The sequence below is a fragment of the Rhea pennata genome, chromosome 10, assembly GCF_028389875.1.
Source record: "Rhea pennata isolate bPtePen1 chromosome 10, bPtePen1.pri, whole genome shotgun sequence".
NCBI lineage: Eukaryota > Metazoa > Chordata > Aves > Rheiformes > Rheidae > Rhea > Rhea pennata.
This window is the reverse complement of record NC_084672.1, coordinates 12,403,333-12,421,341: the sequence shown is the minus strand read 5'-3', so window position 1 is coordinate 12,421,341 and position 18,009 is coordinate 12,403,333. Positions and strand designations below refer to the sequence as shown.

The 18,009-nt window shown below is 42.7% G+C and overlaps 1 protein-coding gene across 1 annotated transcript in view; it reads right to left on the bottom strand.

The window, feature by feature from the left end:
- The window catches only part of FBN1 (fibrillin 1), a 156,605-nt gene extending 147,053 nt beyond the window's left edge, over positions 1-9,552 (bottom strand). The window contains exon 1 of the mRNA XM_062584036.1: positions 9,362-9,552. Within this exon, the coding sequence (XP_062440020.1) occupies positions 9,362-9,537 (176 nt within the window). The 5' untranslated portion in view covers positions 9,538-9,552. The remainder of the gene's footprint in view (positions 1-9,361) is intronic.
- Positions 9,553-18,009: the final 8,457 nt, after the last annotated feature.

Here is an 18,009-nt window from a genome sequence, read left to right as displayed (position 1 = left end):
AATAGCAAGTGATTAGAGAGCAATCAGCTCCTAATTTAAACAAGGTACAAATGCAAAATGATAGCTGACAAATCACGTGGTAAGGTTAGCAGTGCCTTCCTATCAGATATAATCAGGCAGTCACAGCATTGCATACCTAAGGAAGAGAGGAAGTGTTCAAAAGCACATTCCAGAGGAGGTCGTGGGGAGCAGCAGCCGATCCCAGCACAGGCCAGTGTCATTTCCAGCGCTGCTGCCATCCTCTCCAGGAGCACTTGCAGAGAAAGGTAATTCTGAAGCAGAGCCAGAGTTCCACAGGAGCCCCGCACCAGGGGATGTGCCAATTCAGCACATCCCCACTTTGCTCTGCCTGCAATCCCTTGAGGAAATCACAGCTCTCTCCTGAAGCAAGCGTTGCCCATTCGCTGCTCCCATGGGAAGAAGAGTTTTTGGCATTTCTGTGAGCTAAGCTTCGGTGGAAATTCTGTCAGCAGCACTGCCATGCACTGGCCAATGCTGGCGTAACCCAGGCTGAATCAAGCCCAAAGCGTGGGTCTTGAATAAATTAGACGGAGAGACTAGACAGAGTGGGCAGAGACTGGCTGAGCAAGCAAGAGAGACAGCTGATCTTCTGATAACGCTGAGCTGAGATGCAGGCCAAGAGGGGAACACTTTTAACCGTTCCCTCAACTCACTTTTCCTCTTCCTATGGAAATACATTTGGACTCTTCCCTGCAAGAAAATGTTTAATGAACTTCTATTAACTCCTTGGCTGCTGCAGCTAGCATAGGTTTACCGTAATGTAGAGCTGCAGATTTCTGGCAAAAGAGATAAAAGTTAAAATAATACCATGAGCCAACTGTTATTTTTTTAGAGGAACCTTTGTCTGTTTCTCTTCTTATGTGGATAAAGCTGGTACCTGCTAAAACTGCACCTGAAGTATTTGCTGATCGCTTCCACACAAAATTTAAGTGGTGTGCCCATAGATTGAGTATTAAAAAGAATGACAAACTGTACCTGAAAACCTGGTAGGCTGGTCTTTAAAATGTGGTTCTGCAAGTCTGAATATACCCAATGTACAAAGAAATCCTAGCTAAGGTTCCAGAATGTAAGAATAGCTCTTATTAGTTGTTTTCCAGAGACACACAATCAAACCTTCGCTATAAAACAACTTCAGTTGTTAAACTCCTCAGTATTTCAGAGCAAATGCTAGGAGCCAGTTCCCCTCTGAGAAGCAGCACAGCTCTGCTGACCTCCCCAGAGCTTTACTCAACTCTCCCACAGATTCAAAAATTTCCATCCTTACAGATGGGCAAAACTCAACTAGACAGAGCTATGAGCAACCTGATTGAAGTTTACCCTGATTTTAGCAGGGGCTGGACCACACAGCCTTCAGAGGTCCCTTCCCACCTAAAGGGCAGAGACCCAGAAGCAAGGCACTTGGTGCATCCCAGAAGCAATACTTAAAGTGCCTCCCTCTGCGCAGCTGGCATCTTCCACCCAAAGCAAGCAGCAAAGCAGGGCTGTGAGGGGATGGTCCAGCAAACAGGACGCAGCAACCAGCAGCTCAGACACACAACAACCAGCTTTCCCAAGCCTGTGCATGCACTGCTCCACATCTTGGAGCCTGAAGATGCAGATGCTGCGACCCGGCAGGTCCTGCGCAGCCTCAGATCCAGCTCTAGCAAGCATATACGCACACACATAGCGAAGCAGCACTGCACATGGCACAGAGCACAAATGCCAATGGCAACCTACATCTAGCACGTCTAACCTTTATTTCCACACATCCCGTATACTATAAATTAGGACTGCTTTGCTCAATATTAGATTTATTAAATTAGAATTGTTTCACTAAATATTAGAAAAGAATGCTGTTTTTAAATAGTGTATGCCCTTTTCAGCATTTGGTGAAGACCCTTAGGCGAGGTCTTGAAAGCTATTTCAATAATATAAAAAGGAAAATCTGTGAAGCAACACTAGACTTTGAAAACAAAAAGTTTATCTTCTATTATCCTAGAATGGATAAGCACTTCACATCTTCAAAATCTCAATTCATTTTTTTATGCAAAATACGTGTTTTATAAGCAAAGGATTGCTTCTGGCATACAGATTTTTACTGTGCAGTAAGTTAGCCTGGATGTCTCTGCCACGCAGAGAGCCTAATACGATAACTATTTCTCACTCTGACAGTAAGAGCACCGCTGTCCCAGAATCCTGGCTCAGTTCAACTAAAAAAATAACATGCTGAGCAGCTCTACGGGTGTCTTTGGCTCTGCAGCCGTGAGGCCTATAGGCAAGTCAAGAGTTCAAAACGACAAGCAAGTTTCCTGCAGCAACACTGAACACTTTTCTAACCTTAACTCCCATCATACTGTGACAGCTAAATACAGCAATCGGACAATAGTATTTGACATTAAGCAGATTTTTCCATGCTGGTTCTGACAATTTGCTGTCTCTTTTGCAGCGACAGACTCATTTAACCTGCCAGCCAGGCATTGTTCTCCTTCCAAGCCAAAGACGGACACATTTCTGGCACATATTCCCCAATTGTTCCACATGGGAATGTCAGTGGGTCCGCTTTGACACCCAACTTACGTGGCTGTATAAGACACAAAAAGCACAAGCATGCCGCCACAAAAACACAAAAACTATTTGCTGGGCCAGCCAAGCATGGCCCAGGAACAGAAAGCAATCAGCAGGCACTTTCTTCAAAGAAAGGGTGTGCTCAGGGGATACCAAACCATGCCTTAGTAGCCATCGACACACCTCACACCCAACAGGAAACAGAAGTGACTATAGGGCAACATTATCCTCTCCAGACTTCACTTCCAAGGGGGAGGGAGGGGGGAACGGGATGGGACGGGACACGGGACAGGACAGGGAGAGACCAGGTCACAATTCCTGCATTACTGCCAGCGATACTGCGTATCACTGCTAATGGCCATCAACATGGGCAGATTTCTAGCAACCTCCCATGAAAAAATGCACCAGCAAGCTCAGGTGTTCTGCCCGGCCCAGCAACATGGATTTGGCTGTGGCATGGGGCAGGACGCAGGCCCAGCGCCCAGCCAAGCCCCAAAGGCCTGACACTGCTGTCTGAAGGCTTCTCACCACCCCACGCCGCCCAGCCACCCTGCCCTGGCCAATGCTGCAGACTGACCTAGTGAAGAGGGTGCCCAGAGCAAGCAGCACCCAAGAGATGGACAAGCCTCTCTGACCCCTCTGAGTTCAAAGAAACTCAGAGACCAAGAAAAATGTTCCAAATTTCCAGCTGGAGACAGGATAGAGGCTCCCAGGAGCTGAGAGGGTTTGATCACCCAAGAATGTATACTTATGTGTACACCTCTCCTTTGCACGCTGGTGGCTTTGTAATAGTCACTACTCAGAAACCAGCTCAGAGGGACAAGAAAGATGAGCTCAAAAAACAGTTAACCAGGAGCAAATCCAAGCCCTCTGGGGGAGAGTCTCATAAACGTGATGGTGTGTAACACTTGCCAATGAATATCCTCAAGTGCTAAGCAATGCCTCTAACTTGTGCTTTAAAATGCTGCCCCGTAGGCTACTGGAAGATAGAGCCCTTCTTTCTTCCCCCAGAGTACACCGTAACTTCCCCCAAATCCTTTGTTACTGGGAGAGCAATACTTCATTTTTAAAAGGTAAGTTAACTGCACGTCTGCTACAGCATAACAGAACAAGCTGTCAATACTGATCCCACGGCTTTGACTCACCCTGCCTGTAAGAGACACTGGGAATTCTCTCTGTACACAGGGAAGAGGAAAAGATGAAATATCAGGGGGGAAAACAAAGAAGAAGAGAGATAGGAAAAAAGAATGTTCCGAAAGGAAACAAATTTTCATTTGAAACCTCAGCTGAACATCACCAGGCTATTCTGATGTCCGCCAGTAAGACATGAGAGAGAGAGAGAAGCTTGAAGAGGATGAAAACGATTAAGACTGTAGACAAAAGAACTGCGGCTTCCATTTGGTATTTCTGAGGCTTTAATGGTCATGAATCATTTCGTAAAATGAGAAGTAGAAAGGAAAACAAAGATTCTCCAGCAAGTCAACATTCAAAGTATTCTTCCAGATAAAAGCTAGAAGTTCTTCATACTTCAGTGGAGATATGTAAGCAAAACCAGAAACCACAGGTTTTAATTTAACAGGCTACATTTTACTTTCCAATGTACCTTCCAGAGACGAGCCCAACTTCACTGAACTGTCAAAAAATAAAAAAAAAAGACAGTGGTTCTTCTCACTTCTCTATCTATGCACCAACGTTAACAAGAATGAGGCCGTTTTGTAGGTCTGAAACCCTAAGAAAAACTCAAACTGATGCTGCAAACTGAGAACTGATGAGAAAACAATCAAAGGAGATGTCCACAGTACAAAATTTAGTTACAAATATTTTTTCCAGCGCAGTGTGATGGATTATCAGAAACTCTCCATGCCATAATAGTTCCAGTCTAAAAATATATATATATACACACACACGTATGTATTTTATATATATAAAAAAATTTTTTTTTACTGAGTCTGGGGAGTAAGATCAAAGTGAACATATGTAACTACACCCTCTTGATCTTTGGGGTTCAAGCAGGGAGATAAGGAAGGAACAAGATGGAAGGTGGTCTTCACTGCAGGGTGAAAAAGCTTATGATTAATTCCTGACCATTTTCATGAGCAGAGATTCAAAGTCTTTAACTCCTAATGTTTTGTTCAAGTAGAGATGGCCTCCTATTAGCCAATGTCTGCTATACTTCTAACAAGAAGTTTTTCTGGTGATCCAGGTAGCTAGATAGTTTGGATCCTGTTTTGGATAATATTGTTCTAAGAATCAGAGGCTAATGAATCGCTGAATGTATTTAAAGCGATCCTCATGAACATTTGTGTTAAACTCCATACAGAAAACATTCAAGTTTGCAGGAGGGAAGACAAATGACATGAAAAACATTGTGCTAAGGCAGCATCATTGCTGAATGACACATTGCAGGAAAGAAAAAAATGAGCACACAGGAAAACAGAAACTGTGATTTTATTCACAAAGAATCACCGTAAATGAAGCAGACAGGTAGACAGTCCCTGCCAAGCCCTAATCCACCAGTCCTCCCATTATTCCCAAAGAAAAAGAGTAGCCTGAAACCTACTTCACCTTTTGAAATCCAAACACAGGCCCAAACTTTCTGACACTGCTACGTGAAGCTGCTCATAGCATAGCTCATCCAGTTAACACAGCAAACACACCCACATTAGACTGTGCCCTGCAAATGCCTTGCATGCAGTGAGACGCATGCTCTGTGGGTGCCGTTTCCCCCCAGTCCTTTGCATCTGCCGTCTTGGAAGGCCAAGTGCTACCTGTCCCTTCACAAAAGCCTGGCTGAAGACCCACCAGCTGCATTCAGAAAGTCTCTGTGCCACACGAGATCAAACAGCTCCACCACACCTCCACAATGAAAACGAGCACCTGGAACACACACACACAACACAATCTGTAACAACTCTTCTTGTGAGTAGCAAGTGTAGCATAAATCTGTTTCTAACCTGTCAACGAATTAATCAGAGTCACAATCCGCCTTATGCAGGACTTGTCCAGGATGGGCAATCTGCCTTCCTATGACAGGGAACAAAGTGGCAAACCCATTACGAAATTCACTTCTCACCCCAGACATGAAGTACAACTCGACCACAGTGGTGCCACTTTTATAACTGAAAATTCATGGAATACACAGGATATTGGCAGGTAGCAAGCCAAACAGCTCTGCTGCTAGTACACTTTAGTTATTTCCTTTATTCCCAATTTACTAGCCCTCAGCACTCAGCCTCCGTCTGTCCACAATGTGACACAGACAAGGTGTGGCAAAGCAGCCAGCCAGAGGTGTACGGGCCAAAAGTGGTAAGAAAGATGTTTGAGGTTTTTCAGTATAAACCAATATTTACCGGTACGGCAGTCTGCTTTTCTTCAGCAGGCTTTTAGTGGTAAATATTGGTTTAAAATGAAAACCAGAAGCCTTAATTACATATCTGAATACTGGAATTATGTTATAGATCTGTAAGATTTATTTTATTGCAGGGAGCAGCGATGCATAGAAAAGGTCAAAGCCAACACAGATTGCACAAGTAACCAGTTCAGTATACCTATAGACTTTGTTTCAGGAGTATGGCCAACAGAAATTGATCCAAGAAACCCAATCCACTGTTGAATAGTTTTAATCTAAGAATTTTATGAACCATATTGGAGCCAACTATTCTGTTCTGCAATATTCACTATCATTTCAACTTAACAACAAATAAATTAAATTATTCTTGCCAAATGCATTTTATTAGTGTCTTAAGAGTTATTACATCACAACTCAAGTCTCTTCAAGAAATCTTATTTTTTAAAAAAACCTCAGCTGAGCTATTTGCTTTCTATGTCCATTATACCGAAAGCAGCTGACAAACACTGCTTACGATGTTACTCAAGAACTTATTCACCCTCATTGAAGTTTGAGATCTATGTCTTATCATCATCAAAAAATGGGAAATCCTAATTAATGATAAAATCCTTAATCCTAAGACTGTTTGTATTCAGCAAAGTACTGATCAAATCACCAGTAAATTATTTTTTATTCTATATGCAAATGGTTCAAACATTTATACGTTTGAGTTAAAGCTTACATTGTCTAGAAAGAACTTCCCATTCATGGCCCAATTTTGTAGTTTTTTTCTTCAAAACTTCATGCTACATTCTTACATATTTAAGAAGTAGCAGGATAAAGGCCTTGTGCCTTGTAATTCAATACATTAACATTTCTCCTAAATGGTCTTTGGGGTCTAGAGGTTAAGTATCTATGTGACATGCTTATTATTTTCACTTACTGAGTCACAACAGATTCCACAGACGTTCCCATTTCTTATTTCACAATATGAATACCGGATATGATGCTGAAAAATCTAGTTATATTAGGAAGTAACTGCCACCTTCATCCTGGTTGTTTTCTGACCAGTTAGCAGCAGTAGGCACTAGCGCATGAACACACGTTGGCTTAGACGATCTCATTCAAACACGCATGGCATTACAAGGACTTAATTGCTAATGCCTTCATAGTGGAATCAACTCTAACTACACGAGCAGCAAGCTTAAAGTCTTACAATGAATACATAAGAGGCTTTTCCACACAATTTGTAAGGTTAAAATACATCTCTAGAATCACACCGTGTGTTCGGACAAGTCACTAGTATGACCGATGAGGCAAAGGTCCTAAGGAAGAAGGCAAACAACTCTAGCGATGAACAACTTGTAGTAAAACATGCAAATGTGAAAAATCACCAGAAATGAAACAGTAAATCCTAGACTTTCTCATTTTTACATATAACACCAGTACCTGCACAGAGACTCTCCTCAACATTTTTAAATGCTAAAAAATTTTCAACATTCATATAATAAAATGCAAATTTTAAATTTAAAGGATTTCTCTAAAAACGTTTCCTCGGATTCTTAAAATCGGAGCAAGAGCTCATTGCAAAGATGATAGTCTTACTCTCAGTCAACTACAATAACAAGAAAATAAAGTTTCCCAGCATCTATTAAGATCTGTATTAGGACTCTCCCAAATATATGTTTACTGATGAACAAGTCAGAAAAGTAGTATGTCTTCTTGCAGAATCATATTTTTAGTGCTTTAGTTCATTTAATAACACTGAAATCTCCTTGTCTAACATATATACAATTCCTGTACATTCAAAATACATTTTCCATCTGGATTTCCGAAGAATTATTTCCAACCTTGTCTGTTAAAATGACAATTCTTTTTATTCATTTTGTACAGCATACTACCACACCTAAGGAAGTGCTTGCAATTTCTAAATTAGAAACATCCAGCAGGATTCTCCCAACAACAGCAAAGATGATTATGTGTTAACAAAAGGATTTCCACCTCCTTAAGCAACTCTACTCTCAGCCTCAAATGAGTTGCAAAAAGAGTCTAACAGTCCCAAATTAATGATTTGTTTTGTCTTTTACTGTACACCCAATCATTTGACAAATTGCTATCATCTTGTTAAGAACCTGCTTCCTAAGGGCATTCATTCACAACTGTAAGGTTCCAAATAATTGATCAAGCTATAAAATATCTAAAATTGGTACTGCCATTAACACTGGATTCTCAGATTGCTAAACAGATACGTAACTCACAGATATACATAATAAAAGGAAGAATCACTGCAAAGAACATAAGAAATTGAAGGTTTCAATTAAATGCATGAATCAATTCAGACAACTAAATGCTTATCCTGACACGTTTGAGGTTTTAGAAATAATTAACACTTGAAGTATCTTGTTCTGATGCACTATTATTACTGCCTGAACAGCGCAGTTTTAGAGCAAGAGTTTTGTTCAATAAAGCAAATTTTATCCTCTGATACATGCCTACAACTCCCACCAAGTCAATGGAGCCAGCACACATATACAGGACAGTGTACTTGGTCCCGCTGACCAGAAAATGGTGTTTGTCAACTTGATACTTAAATGACAGCTCGAAGAAGAAAAACTATTAAAACAATACTCTTCCTGAAAAAATATTTTTCCTTATAATCCTTTCAGAACTTTTATGATGTGCAACTAGTGCTGCAAGCCCTGCTATGTATACCTCGCCGCCAAGGACGGTTTTGTCACAGGAAGAATCTACTTTGTCCAACTATTTCTCTGGGCAACCAGGTATGTGGAAATGAAACAAGAGAGTCTGACCCTACACATTCAAACCCTTGAAAAAAAACCCAGTCGCCTGCAGACATCTTTGCAGGATGAGGATCTAAAATATAAACTAAGTACCTTTTCCAATGAGGCAAATATTTAAAAAAAAAAAAAAAAAAAAAGAAAAGCAAGATTGCACATTTGCGTGTAAGTAGGGAGCATGATACAACTGCGAGGAAGTTAGCAAGGAATTAAAGCATATTTTTAGAGGCCTTGAAGAAAAAAGTTGTAAAATTCCCCTTCGGGGACCCTACAAAAAGAGGGAAAGCACGGTGCACGCTTTCCTGAAGCATAATCGTCTCGACACAGTTTTTGCTGCGTTCGCCCCCCGCCTGCTGAGCCAAGCACTTGGCTACGGGCTGAGGAGGTGCACGCGAACACCTAAGAAAACAAGTATCTTTTTCCCTCTAACGTTGCGAGGTCGGACTTTGAAAAACCCCACGGCTTTCGGACAAACCCAGCTGTCAGCGAGCGCCCGCCCGGCACCCCGGGCGCCCGGCGCGGGCTGCGCGCCGCCGGGGCTCGCGCGGCCGCTTCCCCTCAGCGCGGCCGCTTCCCCTCAGCGCGGCCGCCCCGCGGGAAGCGCCACGGGCCGCGGCGGCGGGCAGGGCACGGGGGGCGCCGCCGCCGCGCCGCGCCGCCCCGCACCTACCCTTTGAGCGCGTCGTGCCCGCCGCCGCCCTGCCCTCGCCGCTTGGCCCGGCTCGCCCGGCTCTCCTTGGCGCTGGCCGCCTCCGCGTGCCCGGCGGCGGCGGCGGCTGCGCCCGCCTGCGACGCCCAGAGCACGGCGACTCCCAGGGCGATGCCCAGCAGCCGCCCCCGCCACATCGCGCCGCCGAGCCCCCGGGCTGCGAGCGGCCGCCGCCTCCTCCGCCGCCTCCTCTCCGCCGCCGCCGCCTCCTCCTCTCCGCCGGTCCCCGCCGCCTGCCTCGGCGGAGCCTCCACAGCGCGCTGCGAGGGGAGAAGGGAGGGGACCGTTAGGGGCCGAGGAGCCGCCGGCATCGCCGCCCGGCGCCAGCCCGCCCCGCGGGACGCGGCGCTCGGCGGCCGCTGCCTCCCCGCCCGCAGCCCCCGCCGCCCTCCCCGGCCGCGGCTCCGCGAGCCGGGCACCGCCGCGGGGCCGGGCCGGGGGCGCGCAGCCCGCCCGGGGGAGAGCCGCGGGCAGCGAGACCCCCGCCCGCCCGCCCGCCCGCGCGGAGCCCGCTGCGCCGGGCGCACCCGCCGGAGCCGCCGCTGCCGCCGCCGCCGCCGGCTGCCGTTCCCGCTGCTGTTCCAGCTGCGGCCGCCGCACCCGCCGCTGCTCCAGCTGCGGCTCCAGCTGCCCCCTCCCTCCGCCTCCTTTTTCCCCTCCTCTCCCCCCCTCCCTCCTCCTCAAGTATCGCCCGCGCCGCGCTCTCTCGCGAGAGGGAGCCCGACACCCCCCCACCACCACGCACACCGCGCCGCGGGGGCGCCGCGGCCACCTGCGCGCCCGCCGCGGCCCCGCAGCGCCGGCCGGGCGGAGGGGGCGCTGGCAGCAGCGGGCTCCGCCGCCGCCCTCGAGAAACGCGCGCGCACAGAGCGCGGCGGCGCAGCCCGCGGCGGCGCTCGGGGGCTCGGACGCATCCGCGGAGGGGCCGCGGCGCAGCGCACGTGCGGGCGAGCAGGGCGCGGGGCGAAGCCGGCGGCAGCCGCCGCCTCTGGGCGCTGCCGGGGCCACGCTGCAGCCTCCGGGGAGCCTCCAGGGAGCTCGCGCAAGCAGCGGCCCCGGGGCTCTGCAGCTTTTATACTCTGGACTGATATATACAAAATTCACACCTGGTGCATAGATCCAATATTAATTTACTCCATGGTTGGAAGCAGCATAATCTTGGATTTGATAGACTGGAGGGGGGGGGCAGCAACACTAGCTTATTCCTGAAACTTTGACAAGCAAGCTGACTTTCAGGCAAAAGAGGCACGGTGAATAGTTCGAGGGTGATTACTGCTTTGTGTCTCAGAGAACTGAATTGCCGTTGTTTTTTTGTTTGGGTGTTTTGGTTTTTTCCCCATCTCTGCCAGCTGATTTTCAGCAAAATGGAAGATAACGGCACAAAGTGCGAGTTACACACTCAGGAGTTAAGGGCTAGGGAAATTCAGACACAAAGATAACCTAGATCAATTTTCAATGGACAAAATACTAAATGAGAATGCTTCTAGAATTAAGAACCGTACACACACCAAACAGTTAACAGAGATTCAGTGGAATAACAAGATCTATGCAAAAGAGATCCCGTCCAGAGTAAAATACCTGCTGCACAGCAGGGAGTACAAGAAACCTCCGTGAATTCACTTCCAGGACTCAGCAAGAACTGCTTCCTAATGATAACGCAGACAACAATAAATTGTCTGTTCCTAATAGCATCTTCGAGCCCAAAGCATACTGATGTCAATGAAAATCTCTTTTCAAACTCACTGGACTTCAGATTGGTCCTTACAAGAAAAAGGAAACTCTCTAGCCATAATCCAACCTTAATAACTAACAGATTTGTAGCTCTCTCATGAAGTTATTATTATTACTAATTCTGTACAGCCAGCTCCAGGACAAATGCTTGTCTCATCTTTATCAAACAAACAAAATCTAGCAGCCTTTCTTTTTTGGTCCATGACATGCTCTCCTAAGGCCGACTTTGGAAATTCTGCAGGAGAGCAAACTACCATGCTGCAAACAGAAACCTGCACAGCTATAATGCCTACATAATTCCAAGGTCGTCTCCCTCACTTCTCCAGTTAACAGTAGGATTATCGCATTTCAACATACACTGAAAATACAACAGCAGAAAAGCAAGCAAGCAGAAAAGGAAATGATGTTTATGTATTCAGCTGCTCCTTGCTTATAGATAATTTGACAGACTTAGGGGGGTTTTGTTTAGTTTTTTTTGTTGCTGGTTTTTTTTTGTTTGTTTGTTTTGTTTTTTGTTTTTGTTTTTTTACACTTTCAGGCAGGTATTCTGAATGGTCTTGTACTACGGAACTGATGTTGCAGAAGTTTAGCTGCCCAGTTCAGTAAGCAGGTAGCTGTCCACCCCCACACAGCAGCTGCCAAACCAGCCTGCCCAAAGGTAAACCCAGAATAAACCAGGCGCTGCTAGTACGGTACATTAGAGGGAAGAATGAAGTCCTGGGTAAAGTTTTCTAGTACAAATCTCTGCTTACCAGCTCTAATCTAATGATGGCACTATTAAAATATGATAGATACCATTTCAAATAAGTAGCTTAAATATTTATAGTTGTGTTATATATATATATAAATAGATATTAACCTTCTAAATTAACACGGAAGTATTTAAAGTAGCACAGGAAATGCTATATAGCTAAATATATTATACTTATGTCCTCAATATAGTAACAGCATTCTAAGCATTTTATTTTAGTGGATTTTTATCCGCAAGGAGATAGATTTTATAATCTGCAAAACAGTCATTTCACTTTACCCATACCAGTGTCACTAATTAATATTTCAATGTGTAAACTTTAGCACTCACATAAAATATAGGTAAATTATACATAGGCACTGAAATACAGTGACAGCAGCACAAGAAATAATCAATAGCATTCAGAGTATGGCTCTTCAGTGTGTCAGAACAAGAAAGGCCCAAGACAGTAGCAACCCAAACCTTATACCACCATTTTGTAGCTTGTATGAAGGAATCGATGGAATTAATTTTGATTTTTGCATACAGAGTATTACTAATTTGGAGTTTGTACCACAGAAGAAATGAAGGGTTTAGATAAATCTGAACTATTGACTACCCTGCTGCAACCAGTCTCTGGATAAATATGAATTTCATTTTTCAAAGTTTTTCCATGTTTGTCTGCCACATGCGCATTCTGGAAAACAGATATTTGGTATGTCTGTGTTTGTTAAAGAGACGATGTAGCACTGTGCAAAGGATTTTGTATTTCTTTTGCAGTGGCAAATTAAAATTTGTTCAAAAAAGAAAAGAGACGAGGATAGAGATGGCAGTGAATATGTTCCTGCTATTAAGAAATCCAGCATGTGCAATACTGCAATATACAATTCTGTTCCTTTGTTCTCATCTATGTGAATAGCAAAATCTAAACATAGAAGTTAAATATTTTTAAACCAAAACACTAAAAATTGATGTTAGAAATTTACTAACTACGTTTATAGCATGAAGATGGGATTTACAAGTAAATAAAAAATGAGTTATGAAAGGAATTCTGATATACTATTTACTCAGACATTCTGTTTCAGCTGTTTCAGTTTTCGGGATAGACTGGATATTTTCCAGCAGCTTATGCGACAGGTTAGCTGGATGATTTTTTCATATCTTCTAGGACATTATATGATGTATTATTTTGCATGGTTACAGAAATATGGATTACACTATATGAAGTAATGTTACATGATATGTGGGCTGTCTGTTAATTAAGCTAGTGAAATATGTGGCACATCATCAACTTCTGGTATGTCATTTTATAAAATATGTTTAAAAAAGTACTTAATTTGTTCACAACTTCTTAGTAGTGCCCCACCTGGGTTCTCAAACCACTAGGAAAATACATTGTCGCAAGCGAAAGATTTAACAGAACTTCTGCTCTCCGCTGCTAAACAGAGCTACTAGTAAGGGTCATGCACATACTTTCGCACAGCCACCTGAGCCTCTTCAAACATTTGGACTCTAAAGAACACCTAGACAGATTCCTATACGGCCTCCAAAACACCTGCCATTGTGTCAGAAATTTCATTCAAGAAACAAGCAAATAAATAATTCTGATAATCCAGTTGATCAGTACCCCCCCATGATGACAAACAAAGTCAAGCTCCCGTATTAACTGTTCAGTGGTGTTTTAGCTCATGGTTAACCACTTTGAACCAAGCACAGTGAAGGACGCTGAGAACAAAGCACACAACACCATTACGTGTCCAGAGGCATTTGACTCTTTCCCAGAACGCTGCTTCCAGCTGATTTTGAATCACAGTTCCAGAGAATCTTTTAGCACTATCTTGAAGATTATGGATAGCAGTGACAGGGCTCAGCATCAGGGGAGGATAGTTATGGTTAGATTAATTATATCAAGGAGCAGGAGAGAAGAAATGGTCTATCCTTTGCAGTTAGGTATCAACTGGGAAGCAAGGATCTGAAATATGTACCTATCAACACACATGCAATCCTCCCGCACACCTTTAAATCAAAAATTGGGTACATACCTCTAATAAAAGACATGCTCACAGCTAGCCATACCTTAGTGCATCTCTCTATGCTTACCAATATCATATACATAAATATTTCATTTTATACAGTAGCTGAATTTAAAAGTTAACTGATTTTCAGAGAAATACCTGTTTGTTCTGCTCTTCATCCTTCATGAAGAAACGTAACTGAAATTTTCAGTGCTGAGTATCTTTATGTTCAAAAGCAGTGATAGGAAGCAGTGGTCTCTTCTTCCTGGCCTTTACCAAGCTGTTACTCTTTGTTTTACATGAGCCTTCCTCCCTCTCCTTCTGTAGGATGTTTATCAGAATTCTCACATTAGAGACATTTAAATTGCTTCGAACCATGGCAAACAAATCTCATCACATGGAAGTACTGTGATAGGATTTTTTTTTTCATTTCAGTTATATGAACTTTTGCAGTAATTGCATATCTAGATGCATAAGTTTACTCCAACCATGTGAACAGAAATATATCCATCTTATATATTTCTAAATACAAAAAGCCTTGATTATGACAATGAAAACAAGTAGTGTGGGAAAATTTTGGTGTGCATATTTAAGTACATTAACAAGCACAAATAATAATTGCATCCAGACAAGAGAGACCAATTAATTGGTTCAAATCTAAAAAACTAGGTGACTTTCAAAATGAAACAAACTATCCCCCCATTTTTCCTAATGTTGTTGGGTCAGATAAGCTGTAAGAACTAGAAAAGAAACTCATCCAGAACGGATTTTAGAGAACAAATTTACTAAAGATTTTTTTTTCTTTTTCAAATGTTTTGATTTTTCATTTGTCAGCTGAGTTTATAACGATGGAGGAAGAAATCCAATCCCACATTAGCATGTAATACCACTTTGTGAGACTGTGCAAAGTGTTGGGGTAATGCTTCTGTAATATTATAAGCGAAAGGAGGTCTATTTTGGCTCAGACATTAGGGGCCTATATGCTTCTGAGAAAATTCCAGCATTTTATCTCAGTTGCATCCTAGCTGACCTCAAATCTATTATATTTTATACAGATTCAGAACATCTCTCCCCTGTTTCTTCTTGTATGGAATAGTTTTAGTGTAGAATTTGTGTCATTTTAAACAAAACAATCCCTTTATTTTACCCTCAGAAATAAAGCAAATTTTGATAGCTCCCCACCAAAAATCAGGAGAGAGTTCAGACACTAGCTGGATTTGTCCTCCCTAAGGTCTGAAACAAACAGATGTTCTTACTCCTCTAAAGCACCTCGATTCTTAAGTATCAATGACAAAGAAAGCATGAGGAAACTGGAGAGAGGCACAAATTCAGACACCTTTTGTTCAATGCTATTTTTAAAAAAAGTTCTGTACCACACTCATAGCTATTTTCTAAAACTAAATAATTTTTTTAAAGTCAATCCTTACCTAGTAAGAGTGAGACTATGACATTACACCTCCATTTACTAAAGATGTAATGTAATAGTTGTTTACGGATGTTCTAAAGAAAAGATAAACTGTGTCTTTAATTAATTAATTAAATAATAATTAAACCTGCGACTTCTATCTTGTCCTCTGGGAAGGTGAAGCACAACTCATTTTTTTTGTAAAATTAATGTCAAATATAAATACCACTAGAATATACTAGAATGGAAAATTAAAAACAAAGAAAATCCCAGTATCATATATACAAGGTATGCACATTCATACATTTAAGCCTAGAAAATTGAAAGTTTAAAATTGCAGTTCTGTTTGACTTAAATATAAAAATCTTAACTCAGCCTTAATGCAAACGAAAAAAATATATATCCTTGTTCTTTATATCAGTTGTAACCCTGTCAAATTTAATGGGAACTTGGCCAGACTAACCATTGCAATACACGTTTCCCCAGTCTTACAGTCCTAGATGACCTTCTAAATCTCACCTGCAAGTTCGGAAGCAAAATGAAACAAATTTCGTAGCTTAGCATGAAGTGACAACTGCTAGTGAATTTTCAGGCTAAAACATTGAAAAAACAGATACAACTTTTTGTTAAAATTAGTACATTCCAAGTGGGTGGAAGTCAGTAACTAGGAGCCTCTTCTTGTAGCTCTCATTTATGCAAACTCCCTACTGACACAAACAAAGACAGCTGAATCAGGCCCTACATTCCTTCAGACATTGTGTCAGCAAGGGATTGGGTGTCTCTGCCTCTGTTTTCCATCACAGTGTTCCTCTAGCTATGAGATGTTTCAGTTGATAGGGAGTTTCCCCATGATGCAGTTGAAATAATAAAATAGGTAATAGAGACCAGGGATTAGACTCTGAACCCGGCACATTCCGTTTACACGGCCCTTCCTTGGAGGAATTACACTATGATAGCATTGCATATGGCTCTCATATAGAACCGAATAGTAATTTAGGTTGGAAGGGACCCCTGGACATCATCTGTTCCAGTTCCCCGCGTGGAGTGGAACCGACTTAAACAAGGTTGCTCAAGCCCTGTCCAGCCGACTTCTGAGTATATCCAAGGATGGAGGCTCCACAGCCCCTCTGGGTAGCCTATCCCAATGCCTGAGCGCCCACATGGCGAAGAACTTTTCCTAATATTTTACAGGAATTTCCTTTGTTGCAGCTCATGTCTGGGGCCTCTTATCCTATTGCTGTTCACCACCAAGAAGAGTCAGGCTCTGTCTTATCCATACACCAAAGATGGCAGTGAAGTCCTCCTTAATCTTTGCTCCTAGAATGAGCTCCCACCGCTCAGGATGCACGCTCCAGCCCTTTATCATTGTGGTGGCCCTCCATCAGACTCTGCCTTGTTTAGGGACATCTTTTTTTTATACTGGGGTGCCCAGAACTGGATACTGGACTGCAGAAGCAGTCTCACAAGTGCCAGTGGGCAGGAAGTCACTTCCCTCAACCCACTGGCAACGGTGCTGGTAATAGAGCCCTGCGTGCAGTTGGCCTTCCTCACTGCAAGGGCACGCTGCTGACTCACGTAGAGTAGCGATTAGTCTCTGGCCAGTGAATAGCTCGTTACAGCTCTGATCTGCACTTTCCCTTGTTCAATAACTTTCCAAAGACTGACCTCATTTCCTCAGGTTTTCTAGATACCAGTAAACTAAGTGAGACAATCTCATCCGAGACTGACTTCTTACTGGGTATAAAAATCTTTTGGGGATTTTCTTTCCTGTCTGTGAAAAGAACAAAAAGTTACTTACCGAGAATCACCAGGAGGGTGTTTTATCAGGCCCGTAAACATCATCAGCCAGTCTACACTGCTTCAAAATGCACATCAGATGCAATGTCTCTCTTATACACCACACTGGATAGAACATATTCCATTTATTTAAGAATGCATACATCTTTGAAATACTGTATCCAGCACATCCAGTACTGTTAATTAGGTATGTTCAGCCCAAAGTCAATATGAAACTTCTTATCGACTTTAAGATGGTTTTATTATTAGCCCTTTCTCATTTAGGTATTGGCTCTGTTTCTAATAAGTTCATTGTGTCCTACACAAGCAGCTGAAACACAAATAATGCAAATAATCTGACTGCCTTCCTTTATAAGAAAATGCACAAATAATAATTGCAGTTAAGTCAAAAACATACTCATTTTACAAGTAACCAAATGAAGTTAAGCTGTTTGAGTAAGAGAAGTTGCAATAGATTCCAAATAATCAGCCTTACAGCGGGAACATGAAGGGACAAGAGAAAATTCTGTATGTTTTTTTTTTAAACTCTTTTTTCTTCTGTGCAAGTAGGATTGAGATATAGGGATAATTTACAATTTATTACATAGAACACTTGAAACAAGAGTAATTTTTTTACCAATGTTTATACTATGAATTATTCAGTTTACAATTTAAATGAGGAAAGCAATTCATAGATAGAAAAGTCCCTTAGGTTTTTTTTTTTTTTTTTTTAAAGACACTGCCCTTAAAGCAACTTTAACTATTTTCAAATTATCAACACTAGGTCTAGCCAAAGCTGGTATTACTGTGATGAATGGGGTGGAGTTCAGGAGAGGTTGTTTCGCTTTTTGAGTGACAGATTGACACTTTAAAAGTTTTAAATAAAAACATTGAAAACATTTTTTAGCTTTGTGCACTCCTCTCCAAACCAAAATATATACCACATAACTTC